We start from the raw sequence: 15,335 nt of genomic DNA, 5'->3' as shown, positions 1-15,335 counted from the left end.
CAACTCACTTACCTGTGCGTACTTCGTTGCACCTGGCTTTGCCCCTGGTTTGGCACCAGCTTTAGCACCTGCGGTGGAACCAACGACCGACTCCTTGCCTGGGGTGGTGGACAGAGAAGTGTCTGCGGGCGGTCGCAGCCCCAGCGTGACCAGAGAGGAGTTGAACTGCTCGCTCCGCACGATGTCGCACATCTCCTCGATCATCGGCTGCAGCGAGCTCTGGTGGGACTGAACCTTGGCCAGACCCCACGACTGGGCACCCAGGGAATCACAGACAGTTTAGTTTTAGTGAGAGTTTTACGGCACTTGCAACACAATAAGGTCATATAGGTACCGAAGATTTTAGTTTTAATAAGTGTTTAAAGGCACTTGCAACACAATAAGGTCATATAAGTGCCGAAGATTTTAGTTTTAGTAAGTGTTTTACGGCACTTACAACACAATAGGGTCATATAGGTGCCCAAGATTAGAGGAGTTACAAGAGAGTGACAAACATTAAAAAAGGAGGACAGATGAAGACAATAGATGTTTGATAGGAAAGAAGGAGCAGACCACAACACAGCACCCGCCAACCACCCATGGAAGAAATCAGATAATTACAATATCATTCCCACTAGTAAGCCAGCTGAGGGTCACAGAAAAAACAGGGAACATTGGGTGGTCACAATTTACTCATTCTGATATGAGAGAAAGTCAAAACACCATCATAATAATAACAATATTATTCAAAACAGCCTATTGAAAGCTACAGATTTTTAAAAAAATTATTAAGTGAGGGATCATTATAATTTACTGATCCTAATGTGTGAAAGCTAGAATATTTTCCTGCATTATGTGAGAGACAAGTGGCAAAGAGGTGAGTGACAAAGAGACAAGTGGCAAAGAGACAAGTGACAAAGAGATCAATGATCACAGCTTCCCCCCGCCACTCACCACTTTAGAGGTGGCCATCTTGAACAGATATTTCCACTCCTTCCACGTGACTTTGTCGTCCAGGGCTACGATGATCTCGCTCAGACGCAGCACGAAAGACGGGAACTGACGGGAGAAAGAGAGCAGCAGTGTAAGACCACATCAGACATTACATTCTTTCTATTCAAAACAACGTTTCATTTTTCACATCTTTCTTCCCCCTCCCCCCTCCCAATAAACACACACACAAAGACAAACAAACAGACAATCTCTCGTGTGTATTTCTAAAAGGGAAAGGAAAAACCTTCTGTTTCTGTCACAATATCTTATCTTTCTGAAAGTCATGACATGTCAGCAGCTTTCTGATACCACAACTGGCATGATGGAGACAAGGGCTTGCATCAAGGAAAAATTACGAATGACCAAACTGCACTGAGATTCAGCTCACAATACATTCACACACAGCCGAATTTGATTAATACCAAGACAAATTTTTTTATAAAACATGAAGCCATCTAAAGGTTTCAACAAATGGATGGGACATTTTTTCCCCCCCAAAGACCATTTTTGAGAGATCATTACAAAATACTTCAAAAGATGAGCACGTAAAAAGTGGACTTCTCTTGACGTCACTGAGCAACACAATATGACCAGCGTGCAACCACACAACGCAGTAACAGCAGAAATAAGTAGGTCGTCGCGCTTACTTCATTGACCAGGTGAGACAGAGTCTGAGACACAGACCGCACTTTGTCCGGCTGGGTCTTCATGTTGAAGTTCATCCTGGAGAGAGAATTTTTTTAAAGTTTTAGTAAGAGTTTTACAACACTTGCAACACAATAAGGTCATATAAGTGCCCAAGATTAGAGGAGTTACAAGAGAGTAACAAACACAAAAAAGAAGGAGGGGAAATCAGGACTATGATAGATGTTTGATAGGAAAGAGGAGCAAATCACATCATTGCACCCGCCAACCACCCACGGGAAGAGAATGTGTCAACAAGAATCGGTCCTCCTTTCTTGTTTGCTCATGTCGGTAGAAGAGAGAGCCCAGGAACACTACAACAGCACACACACCTGCTGGGCTAGAGAAGGTGAATGTCACAGAACATTTTCCCCAAAAGGGAGAGTTGGGAGGAGAAAAATGAGAGCCATCTAGATGAGTGAAAGACAGTAGCAGACACCCCCCCATACAGTTTTTTTTTAATTTAAAAAAAACCCCAAAGAAAACATCTCCACAACAATAACAATACAGCAAAACATATTTTTGACACAATGCAACTAAATATAACTGTCAGAACCATACATTATGAACACAAAGCTCACGTAAATTTCACACCATTTCGAGATACAACACACAACTGAAACCTTTCCCTTCTGTCTACATTGAACAAAGCTGCCAATCAAGGTACAAAAGATACAGCTTTCTACAGTGTCCTACAAAAACTACAGAATTCTATAGTCCTACCTCTTCTGTCTTAAATGTAAGAAACTGGACGTGGTTCGTTCGTGAAAATGTTTCAACTTCTTTAACTCCTTCAAATGAAGAGCCTGAGAAAATAAAAAGACACAGGAATCAAACACAAAAAAAGACTCAGATTCACATAGAATAATATTTGACAACCAACAAAATAGATATGTAAAATCTTCCTCCAGTCACAAGATGAACTAAGTGACGAATGGAGCACAACAGATTCTTAGTTTCGGTAAGGTTTTACCGCACTCGCAACTGCGTACGGTCATATGAGCGCCAAGGGGTGGACGTCAACAGAGAAATTCAAATGGGGAATCAGGCTTACACTGCTCACCTCTCTAGCCTCAACAGCACAAAGTCTCCTTCAACTATCAAGGCACCCCGAAAATAGTGGGTCACAAGAGAATGACAAACACACAAAAGAAGTAGAGGAAAATGACGATAGTAAGGATGAGGAAAGAAAAAGCAGCAGTTCCCCCTATGTTGTTCTGGCACAGTATGAGCATGACATTGATAAATCAGCCCATTTACAATTCTACCGTGCATAAGAACATGTTAGTATATCCCGCCTTTGGGAACGGCCTAAAGAAGACAACGTCAGTCAATAGCACTGCCCAGAGGAATAAATGAATGATGTAATTGTTTGAACGGGGGGGGGACACAACATACTCTTGCTACAAAAAGGGAGATAAACAGACTATCTTCATCTCAACAAATACTTCACAGAACTAGATATTATTATGCTACTGAAAATGATCTTGTCTAGATACAAACTGAAATGTGCAGTTTCTGACAATCGTCGCGAGAAACTCACGTGTTTGAGGGTACGCCCTAGGGCATCCCCCACGCCCGTCTTTTTACATTTGTCGGCCTTCTCTCCCTTCTCCAACACCGCATCGTTGCTCGTGCTGATGGCTTGCTCCAGGGCAATCTTCGTCTCGCTCGCAAACCGTGACATTGTGTCCAAGATAGTTTCCATCTAAAACACAGAGCAACACTGTAGTCTTTCTAAAACACAGAGCAACATTGTCGTCTTTCTAAAACACAGAACAACATTGTCGTCTTTCTAAAACACAGAGCAACACTGCAGTCTTTCTAAAACACAGAGTAAAGTCAAAAGAAAAATCATTGTTGCTTGTTTAACATTTCATATGCCGTTTGTCAAATTTCATGCTATGAATTAATTAGCAAGCACCTATTCTTCTTTCAGTCTTCCCTTTATAACAAATAACATTTGTACAACACATAACCCCGCTCAACAACAAGCTCTAGGAACTTTATCATCTAGATCAACACCCCAGCAGACGAGCGTCTGATTTCACCACGCTCCCGCACATATGACTTTATCATCTGCATGCGAGCACACACTTTTACAGTGAGATCAGCTGGAAATAGGAGAAGATTTGAAGCAGTGAGCCGACACTTTTACAGTGAGATAAGCTCAAAATAGAACATTTGAAGCAAGCCATGAGCTGACTACCTCTGGCACCAGATAGGCGGCAATGTCTCCCCTCTGAGCCTGTGTCAGGGTCTGTAGGTAGGCCTTGATGGTGGTCAGCAGTTTGAGCAGTTGCTTCAGGAAGATGGGGATCCTGGGGGGAAACAAAGCGGACGTCACTCGCACATACAGGGGGGACCGTTAATGCACATACAGATAGAGAAATTCCTGTACATATTGGTTCTAGATTAGCCTTCTTCAGGAAAAAAGAAAACACAAACTGCAAAGATCAAAAGAAAAATGAAATGGAAAGTGTCAGGCATCTACAGATAACTGGTCAGTTTGAGATTGAGTAAGGAGACAAATTTATGTTACCTCGTATAAAACATTGAACACTAAGACAGAAGAAAATGTTTTTACAGTAACTTGTGTACATAAAACATACAGCAAGCATTAAGAGACAACTATAAACAGGAACAGCTGAATCAAAAACAAAAGTCTCTTTTCATGGATCTGATCACACAACACACAAATCAAAAGAAAAAACCACATTATTTTAAAAAACCCATAGCTTTACCAATATGCCAGTTTATATGTATATATATTATGATTAAAAAAACAACCTGGATAAGGATAATTACCTGGACTTGACGTATTTCATGATTTCGTAGCGTTCCTCTCTCGACAACTCGTACTTGCGCTTGGCGAATAGGTCACACATGATCACCAATTTGACACAGGCTGAAAATAACACAATAAATACAAATGTCAAACACTCTTGTCAGTTTGACACAGGCTGAAAATAACACAATAAATACAAATGTCAAACACTCTTGTCAATTTGACACAAGCTGAAAATAATCAAATAAAAATCAGAAGCAATAAAACTACACGTAGGGTATACAACAGGAGTCCCATCCCAAGCTCAAAAGTACTCTAGACCGACCCCCGAGTAGTCCGTTAATACTGCATGAATTTCTTCATTGACCTTGACTTGAAGGTTGAAAATCTCTGTGCATGTTCAAAGCACCGACAGAAAATCAAAGCACAATTCAAAATACAAACTGATTCCACATTCAAAATATCCTACAAGATACGAAACATTCAACATATCCCAAACGACACATTGAACCTATCCCACACATGCTTTCAGAATAGCCAGACCAATCACTCTGAACAACCGTTACAGAAACAAACCATCAAATACATACAAGAGAAAGCTCAATCTTTAAGCACAATCAAAATAAGGCAATGAATGATTTTACAGCAATTTCGTCAGAATCATAATCGTATTGTGTTTCAAGAAAGCTAGATCCTTGGCAAGCACAGTCTCCTCCCACAGTCTCCTCCCACAGTCTCCTCCCACCAAGCACAGTCTCCTCCCACCAAGCACAGTCTCCTCCCACCAAGCACAGTCTCCTCCCACCAAGCACAGTCTCCTCCCACAGTCTCCTCCCACCAAGCACAGTCTCCTCCCACCAAGCACAGTCTCCTCCCACAGTCTCCTCCCACAGTCTCCTCCCACAGTCTCCTCCCACAGTCTCCTCCCACAGTAAACAGAAACTCAGCAAAAACAGACACAAAAATATGTAAAAACAAATATGGTCTTTTTAAAAAACAAGCGGGCTAACCCAGATCTCGGGGGTTTCTAGAAACCTTGACCTACACCAAAAGTGGGCATTGTCTTACCTATAGGAGAAGTTTGGTTTCATTGGTGTGTATATTTGTTTGGTTATAGAGATAATTTTTCTTGTCTTTTAAAGAAACTGAATAAGGATCTAAAAACTTACCCTTCGATTTTCTCAAAACAGCACTTCTCGGGATAACCCCCTTGAGTTTAAAAGCGACCATATGAACTTCCACCTCACAAGCACATATACGGATATCGACGGCAACAGTCACAGACCATTGACCTGCGACAAACCACTAATGTCGGACACAAACAGTGGGTGGAGTCACCAACCTGTGGCCTCCTCCCTGAGAGCTTGCCGCACGGTGTAGCACAGCCTCGCCGGGTTCACCCAGATGGTCCCGTCCAGAATGACGGGCTCCTGGCTGTTCTCCTCGATGGACCGGCCAAACAGGTCGTTGATGCGGTCAGCGCACGTGTGCATGTCCCCAACCAACGTCTTCATCTCTGGAAACAAAGAAAACCGCACACAATACGCATATCAATCAACAGCAAAACAACACTTTTTTAAAGTTTAGTTTTATTAAGCTTTAACGAGGTTCGCAACTGCAGAAGGTCATATGAACACCAAGGGGTGGATGTCAACAGAGAAGTTCAAACGGGGTATCAGGCTTACTCTGTTCACATCTCTAGCCTCAACAGCACAAAACAACACTTTCATAATAACTATACCTAGCATTTGTATAAGGCATTTTCCCCCTCAGCAAGAAGATCTGATGTCCTAGTAGTAAGACCTCTAAAGCAGTGTCCTCAGGTATTGGAGGACTACATAATCAAAGAGCAAAATAAGAAAAAACAAAACAAAACACACATACAAAAAAATACAAAAGACAAACAATCCTCACCCCCACCACCAACAAAAAAAAAATAAAATAAAATAAAACCCCAAAACAAAAGCAGGCACCACAAGTAACCCCCCACCCCCACCCCTCCGACAACATGGGAGACTTACGCTGAGTGAGCGCTGTGTTCTTCAAGAAGGTCTCACAGAGCTGTCCAAACTTGGCGAACCCCGGCATCTTTCCCATGGCCTTGAGGCAGCGCTGGGCGGTGTCCTCGGTGAGCCCCCGTGGCAGACACTCGGCGTACAGAAAGTGCAGCGTCACACTCAGGACATCCTCCGGTAGACCAGTGAGAGGCGTCACCTGGCCACCCCAGTCCATGTCTGGGGCACTAAGCTTGAGGATCGTAGAGTGGACTTTGAACTGGAAATGAAAAAGACCCATTAAACGATAAATGATCAAAGCATATCACGCTATCAATGGTTCTAGAATGCACTTTGAACTGGAAATGAAAAATAACCATTAAACGAAAAGCAATAAAAGCACATCACACTATCAATGGTTCTAGAATGTACTTTGAACTAAAAACTTAAAAACTCATTAAAAAAATAAATTCAGATTATCCCACTGTCAACAGCTCTAAAAATGTCGAGTTCTCATCAGTCTAACAGCTGGCAATTTGTCCACCAATAGTGATATAATTGACTTTGACATTTGAATTTTAAACAGTCTGTGACAAACATAGAACCCCTGCTGTAACCACCCTGCTCTTGGTTGCTAGAAGCAGGCATGAGATTCACCGGCCGCACACCGAGAACACAGTAACAGATTCACCGGCACTGTGATGAGCACACCGAGAACACAGTAACAGATTCACCGGCACTGAGAACACAGTAACAGATTCACCGGCACTGAGATGAGCACACCGAGAACACAGTGATAGATTCACCGGCACTGAGATGAGCACACCGAGAACACAGTGACAGATTCACCGGCACTGAGATGAGCACACCGAGAACACAGTGACAGATTCACCGGCACTGTGATGAGCACACCGAGAACACAGTAACAGATTCACCGGCACCGAGAACACAGTAACAGATTCACCGGCACTGAGATGAGCACACCGAGAACACAGTGACAGATTCACCGACACTGAGATGAGCACACCGAGAACACAGTAACAGATTCACTGGGGTTGTTGTTTTTATCGATCCAGATTCACTGGGGTTGTTGCTTTTATCGATCCAGATTCACTGGGGTTGTTGTTTTTATCGATCCAGATTCACTGGGGTTGTTGTTTTTATCGATCCAGATTCACTGGGGTTGTTGTTTTTATCGATCCAGATTCACTGGGGTCAAACTGAAGCAACGACAACTCAACCCTGACAGGCAAACTGCTATCTTGCTTATCCACCAAAAGATCACAGTCATTTAACTATTGAGAAGATACTTACAGCCAGTAATATTTTCAAACTCATTAATAACATTTGAGCCATGACTGAAAATGTTCATTTCAAGAGTGCTTTGATGTTATCGAGAAAATACATTTTTTTTAAATATTCCCTGTGGGTGACATTATCCAGAATCACTGTCCTCATGATAAAGGTGAAGAACAACCACAGAGCTGGGAGGGAAAGTTTCAGGTCAATTCTGCGACATACCTCTCGTCCTGAGCTGGCTCGCAGATTGAGGTCGGAGAAGAATCCCTCGTCCAGAGCCCCGAGGAAGGAGTACGGCGACTCTTCTTTCCGTGGTCCTGGTGAGACCTGCACACACACACACACGCACACATTAGATATACACACACACACACACACACATTAGATACACACACACACACATACACACACTAGATACACACACACACATACACACACACACACATACACACGTTAGATACACACACACACACACACACACACGTTAGATATACATAAACACACCCACAGTAAATGTGAGGTGTGCTGACAAAATGAGTTACTTCTCGCAATCCACAAATGGAGATATTGGCCAAAAATCGACACTTGGGTTAAATTTGAAGATTTTGTATTGATGCCACATTTTTTAACTATAACCTGTCTTTTATTGTTTCATACTTATAACTTGTAAAAACTTCACCTACAAGCGTGATGTATTCTATTTCCATAGGGTTCGAATCCGAGAAGTATCTCATTTTGTCAGCACACTTCACAAATATATATACGTGAAGGGGCAAAGAAAAAACAAGGTATGTAGCTTTTTGACATTTTCATAAAAACAACGATCAATGATGAAGCGCTTGACAATCAACACTTTTCCATGGCGTAGCTTATTTTCCCAGCGATAAAGAAGAGCTACTCCCCAGAGTTTAGCACTGGACACATAGATGACACACAAGCGGTGGGTTAGCAAAAAAGTCAGACAGAAACAGAAATCTCATGTCTTTCCCTGGCACCTCTTATTTGTAGAATTCAAGATAACTTGCTATATATCAACTTCATTCACAAAAGCAACTACCCCAAAAAAAAGAAGTCTATTCCTTTATCAAACTGATCAAATGTCAAATTAAAGCATACAGCAGCAAACACATTTCATTCTTCATCTTGCTTTTCAACTTGCTGATAACACATCCACACAGAAATGCTAACAAGAACAATATAAACTACCATTATGCAATTGAAACACGACTTCCACCCTCTTTCTCTCTTAGACTGACCTTGAACGTCAAAAACAGCATTATAGAGCTGCTTCGCACCGCTAGCTCATAAAAAGGTTTTGACCATGACATAAAACAACCCAGCAATACAAAGCAGAATTCCGTCATGTAATGTGTTAACTTTCGTTACCTTCTGACATTGCAGCATGCAGCATTTTTCATATGTGAGCAGCATGAGGTCATCCGATATGTCCACCTGGAGAGAAATCAGGAGACAATTACGACATGTTCACACCAACGTGACCTTTACTCCCAGACAGAAACAAATATCTCACAAAGAGAAAGTCTGAACAGACAAACCAACGTGACCTTTACTCCCAGACAGAAACAAATATCTCACAAAGAGAAAGTCTGAACAGACAAACCAACGTGACCTTTACTCCCAGACAGAAACAAATATCTCACAAAGAGAAAGTCTGAACAGACAAACCAACGTGACCTTTACTCCCAGACAGAAACAAATATCTCACAAAGAGAAAGTCTGAACAGACAAACCAACGTGACCTTTACTCCCAGACAGAAACAAATATCTCACAAAGAGAAAGTCTGAACAGACAAACCAACGTGACCTTTACTCCCAGACAGAAACAAATATCTCACAAAGAGAAAGTCTGAACAGACAAACCAACGTGACCTTTACTCCCAGACAGAAACAAATATCTCACAAAGAGAAAGTCTGAACAGACAAAGTCAGTTACCAAAAAAGATGGTCGTCTATTGAGGACAACATATTTCCTTCAACTATTTTTTTTTGTGAAGTATTTTACGGCGCTCGCAACTGCATAAGGTCAAATGAGTGCGCAAGACACATTAAAAATTTTCACATTTTCAATTGGTAGGAAATTTTGAATTTTGCCCGTGTCTTGTACAAGGTCCCCTTAAAAAGTACCAGAAACTGGCTTTTACAAGAACATAATATGAGTACACGAGTGACCCAGATAACAGATTCAACAGTGTGTAACTCAAGAAAATCTGCTGAAAAAGTAATTCCCAACCAACATCTGAATGTCAGAAGAACATATTTTGAGTGAGCCCCTACTGCTAAATTCTTAACTCTGCAAGACACAGTGGGTGGTGGTGGGTGTGACTGGGCTTTCACAGAGTCAAAAACAAAGCACTGTAGAAACAGACAGAACTTCCTAAGCTTAAGCCTACCTTAAATTCCACGACATGGCCCGCGTATGTGCCGATGAACTTCAGTAAACCCGGCTCTGTACCTGCGGGGGGGCACACCTGTTAGGGAAATTTGCACACAACAAAAAGTTTAAAAACTGAGACGTTGGTACGGAAAGAAAGAGAGTACAGCTTACGAGACAGAGGTACAAGATGTTTGCAGTTTGTTGGAAAAATTAGTACAGTACTTTACAGAATAATAAACATGTACATGAACAGGGCAAAAAAACCCCAAAAAAAAAAAAGTATATTAAAGAAGCTGAATTATCAAGTTTATGTAAGGCATAAAAGTTAAGAAATAGAATAAGGCCATATTTATAAACATTTAACATGCCTTTTCACATTTGAAACCTGAAGGTAGAACTAGTCAAGTGCCATAACAAAGTGAAAAATCAGAAGCCCTTCTAGATAACATCATAATGGGCAAGAGAAGGAATTTAAAACGAGAAGATGCTGCTGGCGATAAGGCAGGGCTGAAACTAAATGCTTAAATACTGCAGGATAAACAAGTCAAAGGATAAACAAGTCAAAGCATCCAGCAGATTATAAAATTGAATGGATCTGCTCCTCTTTAATGAAAAGAAACCAACAATACACACCTCATAAGTTTCACAATTGAAAAAGGGAAGCGGCTCTGCTGCATCAGGCACTTGCCAAGAAACATCTCCATTTTCATCAAGAACAAATTCAGTCCTGAGAAAAAAAAATTACATTTGAATGAAGTCAAAGGTTGTGGTGACCTTACCGATGATCTACTTGTCAAAAGAATTCTCAAAGACAGCTAAACATGTTCACACAGCATCAAACGTCATCCCTACACTACTTGAATGACTCTCAAACAAGAAAAGTAAAAAGTTAAGAGTATAATGAACAAGGAAGATCATCACGGAAAGTTCTGTCAAAATCCATGCCACTCACACTGACAGCAAAGATCATTATAATTTTAACTTGACTTTCAACTTTCAACATATCAATCAATCATGATTTCAAATAGAATAAGTTTCCAATTTTGAAATAATGCACACAACTCTTGGTGTCTTTTATTTGAACGAAGGCTTTAAGGAAACCCCCAGAAATTAATTTGGTTGATTTTTTTATATATTTTAGCTCATAAAACATCCCCAAATTCAATCAGTTCACTTTCAAATAGCCACTTTGCTTTGGTAAAAATGCTCAAATCAATTCTGTAACTAATGGGACAAAGCTCCTTCTTGTATATACAGACATTCAACAACAAAACACAATACACACATACACTCTTCTATGCCTGTGATTTCAACAACACAACACAATACACACATACACTCTTCTATGCATCCCCAAATTCAATCAGTTCACTTTCAAATAGCCACTTTGCTTTGGTAAAAATGCTCAAATCAATTCTGTAACTAATGGGACAAAGCTCCTTCTTGTATATACAGACATTCAACAACACAACACAATACACACATACACTCTTCTATGCCTGTGATTTCAACAACACAACACAATACACACATACACCCTTCTATGCCTGTGATTTCCACACAACACAACACAATACACCTACCCTTCTATGCCTGTGATTTCCACACAACACAACACAAAACACATACCCTTCTATGCACAACACAACACAACACACATACCCTTCTATGCCTGTGATTTCCACAACTCCTGCCACAGACACACATTCCACAATCTGAAATCAAAGACAACAAAACATTTCATGGTACAAGACACTTTCATAACAATGAAACTTTCCAATAAGATACAATAATTGATAGAAGGCCTAGAGCTCTCCTCTATTCATTTCTTCATTCAAAACATTCTTATAATCTGATCTAATTCCACAAAAACTATAAATAACTGAAGTTGAAGCGAGCAAGGACAGACGGGTAATTATGAGCTCTCCCTCAATCCCTGCCGATGGGACTTAGCCCAATGATGTTGCTATACATAAATAAATTTATCAAAATGTTATATTATATTGTGCGTGCCAAAGTTGTACTATAACATTTCACTCGGTAAAATGAAAGATTAGCAGACCACCTGCCAGTAATACTTTTTTGAGAGCTAAAAACTGTTGCAAACTAGGCCTAGCCCTAACTAGATCTAGATCTACTAGATCTAGATTCTGATGTAGGCCTAGAATCTAGATCTACATCTAGATCAGATCTAGTTCTATATTATTTTGCCACTGTGTATATATGCGTACGGCCCTCCCGCACACATAGCTTTCGTACGGCCCTCCCTCCTGTACGCATAGCCTCGAGGCTATATCTATGCGTACGGCCCTCCCTCCTGTACGCATAGCCTCGAGGCTATATCTATGCGTACGGCCCTCCCTCCTGTACCAATAGCCTCGAGGCTATATCTATGCATACGGCCCTCCCTACGTACGGCTCTTAGATTTAGATAGAAGTATGCTCACGGCCTTGATGATCGCTCAGCTGAACCGTGTCACTTTATCGATCGATATCTTGGCCAAGACAAAGATCGTGTATAGTATAAAACTTACTTATATACTATAGATCTAGTACTAGATCTATAGTATAAAGATCGCAGTGGCTATTTTTACGGCGAGCTGTAAAGATAGCCTCCTAGGCTATTTTTACGGCGTGCCGTAAAGATAGCCTCCCAGTGAGTCCCAGGCTATTTTTACGGCGATCCTCGAAAAGCGACCCTACTCCGCCTCTCATGTACGCGACATGCCTCAATGTATTACTACTATTAGATCTAGGCCTCTAGTAGGGTGCAAAATATAAACTTACACCTCAGAGGGGAAAGGGTGTCTTTGGCTTCATAATTATAGTCTTTATTCTGGACTTTTAAACAATTCAATGTTTTTATGTTCTTTACTAGGACCTTGTTGTTGTGGGATTCTTTCAAATAATAAAACAGATTGCACTTTTTAAGTTTTTATTTTTTGTTTTCTGATGTGCTCATACAATACATATTACTGTCCATTTTTAAGGGGAACAGCTCACCCCAAGGGTGATTCTTTTTCCGATTCATATTTAGGAAAAAAAATTATACGGGCATAAGAAATAATGAAGAAAGTAAATTTTGATAAATACGAAAATATGAAAGTTGCCATGGAATGGAAACAGCACCAACATGCAAAACAAACAATTATTTTTAAAAACCGAAGGCTTCTACTCTCTAACAAAATTGCATGAAAATTGGTGGAATAGTAGATACAGATACTATGGTCAATCGTACTGAGCAAAATTTTGATATTTAAATGAAAAAAAATAAAAATATATGTGTTCCTGTACCCTGAAATTGCATCACAATAATTAATAAATTAATCACTGTGAACAACAACAAAAATATTTTACACCTCTCAAAAATCTGCTCAGTGCAAAGGAAGGAGGAACATTTTATATAGGCATTCCCAAGGCGAAAAGTGTTAACTCCAAAATGGCCGCTCTTCTTGTGGGTGTCGTAGTCGTACATAATGTAGTGATGTCTGTGAATGAGATGATGATGCTGGCAGTGGCAGTGGTGATGGTAATGATAATGACGAGGAGGTGATGGTGGTGGTGATGATAAAGAGAGGGTGAATGATGATGGTGGGGAGAAGAAGGAAGAGGTGGTGGTGGAGGAAGGGAGAAGGAAGATGAAGAAGAGAATAGAATGGCGGTGAAGAGGAAGAAATGGAAAACCTATGAGGCTGTTCAAATATAATCTTACACTTTTGGGGACGTTTTTAAAACACAAAACCCAAATACCACTTTTCTCACATTTGCCTCCAACCCCCATCCACACCAATTTAATTAGTACTTTTTCCTATCTTCAACTTCCATTATTATTTTAAAGATACCTGTACTATACGTGGCTTTTTTTAACCAGCTTGTAAAAAAAATATCATTTCAGTTAATACAATTTAATCAAACCATATGAACTAGAAAGAACGCATAAATATGGAAGACATTGAGACTCTTGTCAATGCAATAGGTTCGTGCCTTACAAATAAAAGACATCAAGACATTAAAAGATCAACAAAACAGTTGCAAAGTTACAAAGAAACATTAAGAAATTAGATATCCACCGACAAAATATTCATCATAATTTCAAAATTATTTGTAACCCCCCCCCCCCCCCCTTTCCTCTAAAAAAAACTACAAAAAAACAACAACAACGGGGATCTGCAGTGATCATGCAGATCTGGGTCTTGTTACTGGCATTTATCCACTTTTTCTTTTACCTTTTCTTCCCAGTCATGAGCAAAATGTTCATCTCACAGAAGTGTCATAATATTTGGTTAACCTCCCCACCCAATCTTACACTTTTCTTACAGAAGCCAAAGACACCCTTTCCCCTCTAAGGTGTAAGTTTATATTTTGAACGGCTCCTACTATAGGCCTAGATCTAATACATTGAGTTTGAGGCATGTCGCGTACATGAGAGGCGGAGTAGGGTCGCTTTTCGAGGATCGCCGTAAAAATAGCCTGGGACTCACTGGGAGGCTATCTTTACGGCACGCCGTAAAAATAGCCTGGGAGGCTATCTTTACGGCTCGCCGTAAAAATAGCCACTGCGTATAAAGATAGATCTAAAATCTAGATCTAGATTCTAGATCTAGATATATTATAATATAGATCTAGAAATCTAGATCTAGTCCACTCGTCACTCCACTAATTAATTGAGCCAATGAAAAAAGGGATGCGGACTGTCTGCACCCCCAACCCCTTCCTACTGGAGTAGATGTAGATCTAGTGGTGGTCTGCTAATGTTCAAAGAGGCCGTTATTCTAGTAAAAAAAGTGACTCAGTTACTGATCACAGATCTGTGAGATCTGTCTCTGACTACGACACGACGACAACGGGTTGGGCCTCGCTATAATAGATCAGCTGTTTCGTAGCAGTTGGTCGAACTTATTGACACCTTCACAAAGTTAATAAATTGCAAATAAAGGAACTCAGAAGTATACAATAGAAGTAAACAATAAATAAGCCTACCTTCCAAGTCCCATGATATGCTACTTCCTCAACACCAGCCATGTTGATGTTTACTAAATTCACGCAGGCGCACTGGTGACTAATCGGGGGATTTCCTCTTTACTACTGCCAAGAAGACTTATTTGGGTCACAACGAAAACATTTTACATATCAAGTTGACACAAAACCAGATCTTCTTCTAAACAAAATTGTATTTCATATAAGAATTGAATACATAATTTTG

General features: G+C 40.5%; 1 protein-coding gene across 1 annotated transcript in view; it reads right to left on the bottom strand.

The window, feature by feature from the left end:
• LOC101850692 overlaps positions 1-15,195 on the bottom strand; it is a 21,963-nt gene extending 6,768 nt beyond the window's left edge. Inside the window, exons 1-15 of the mRNA XM_005112498.3 lie at positions 15,113-15,195; positions 11,795-11,847; positions 10,766-10,859; positions 10,149-10,226; positions 9,124-9,189; positions 7,960-8,064; positions 6,466-6,718; positions 5,787-5,960; positions 4,465-4,564; positions 3,866-3,977; positions 3,200-3,364; positions 2,380-2,462; positions 1,620-1,695; positions 934-1,038; positions 13-252 (exon numbers count right to left, since the gene is read on the bottom strand). Coding sequence (XP_005112555.1) covers positions 13-252; positions 934-1,038; positions 1,620-1,695; positions 2,380-2,462; positions 3,200-3,364; positions 3,866-3,977; positions 4,465-4,564; positions 5,787-5,960; positions 6,466-6,718; positions 7,960-8,064; positions 9,124-9,189; positions 10,149-10,226; positions 10,766-10,859; positions 11,795-11,847; positions 15,113-15,154 — 1,746 coding nt within the window. The 5' untranslated portion in view covers positions 15,155-15,195. The remainder of the gene's footprint in view (positions 1-12; positions 253-933; positions 1,039-1,619; positions 1,696-2,379; positions 2,463-3,199; positions 3,365-3,865; positions 3,978-4,464; positions 4,565-5,786; positions 5,961-6,465; positions 6,719-7,959; positions 8,065-9,123; positions 9,190-10,148; positions 10,227-10,765; positions 10,860-11,794; positions 11,848-15,112) is intronic.
• Between the last annotated feature and the right edge of the window lie 140 nt (positions 15,196-15,335).

Source organism: Aplysia californica, unplaced genomic scaffold, assembly GCF_000002075.1.
Source record: "Aplysia californica isolate F4 #8 unplaced genomic scaffold, AplCal3.0 scaffold01293, whole genome shotgun sequence".
In the NCBI taxonomy this organism is placed as follows: Eukaryota; Metazoa; Mollusca; class Gastropoda; order Aplysiida; family Aplysiidae; genus Aplysia; species Aplysia californica.
This window is presented reverse-complemented; position numbering and strand designations above follow the sequence as displayed.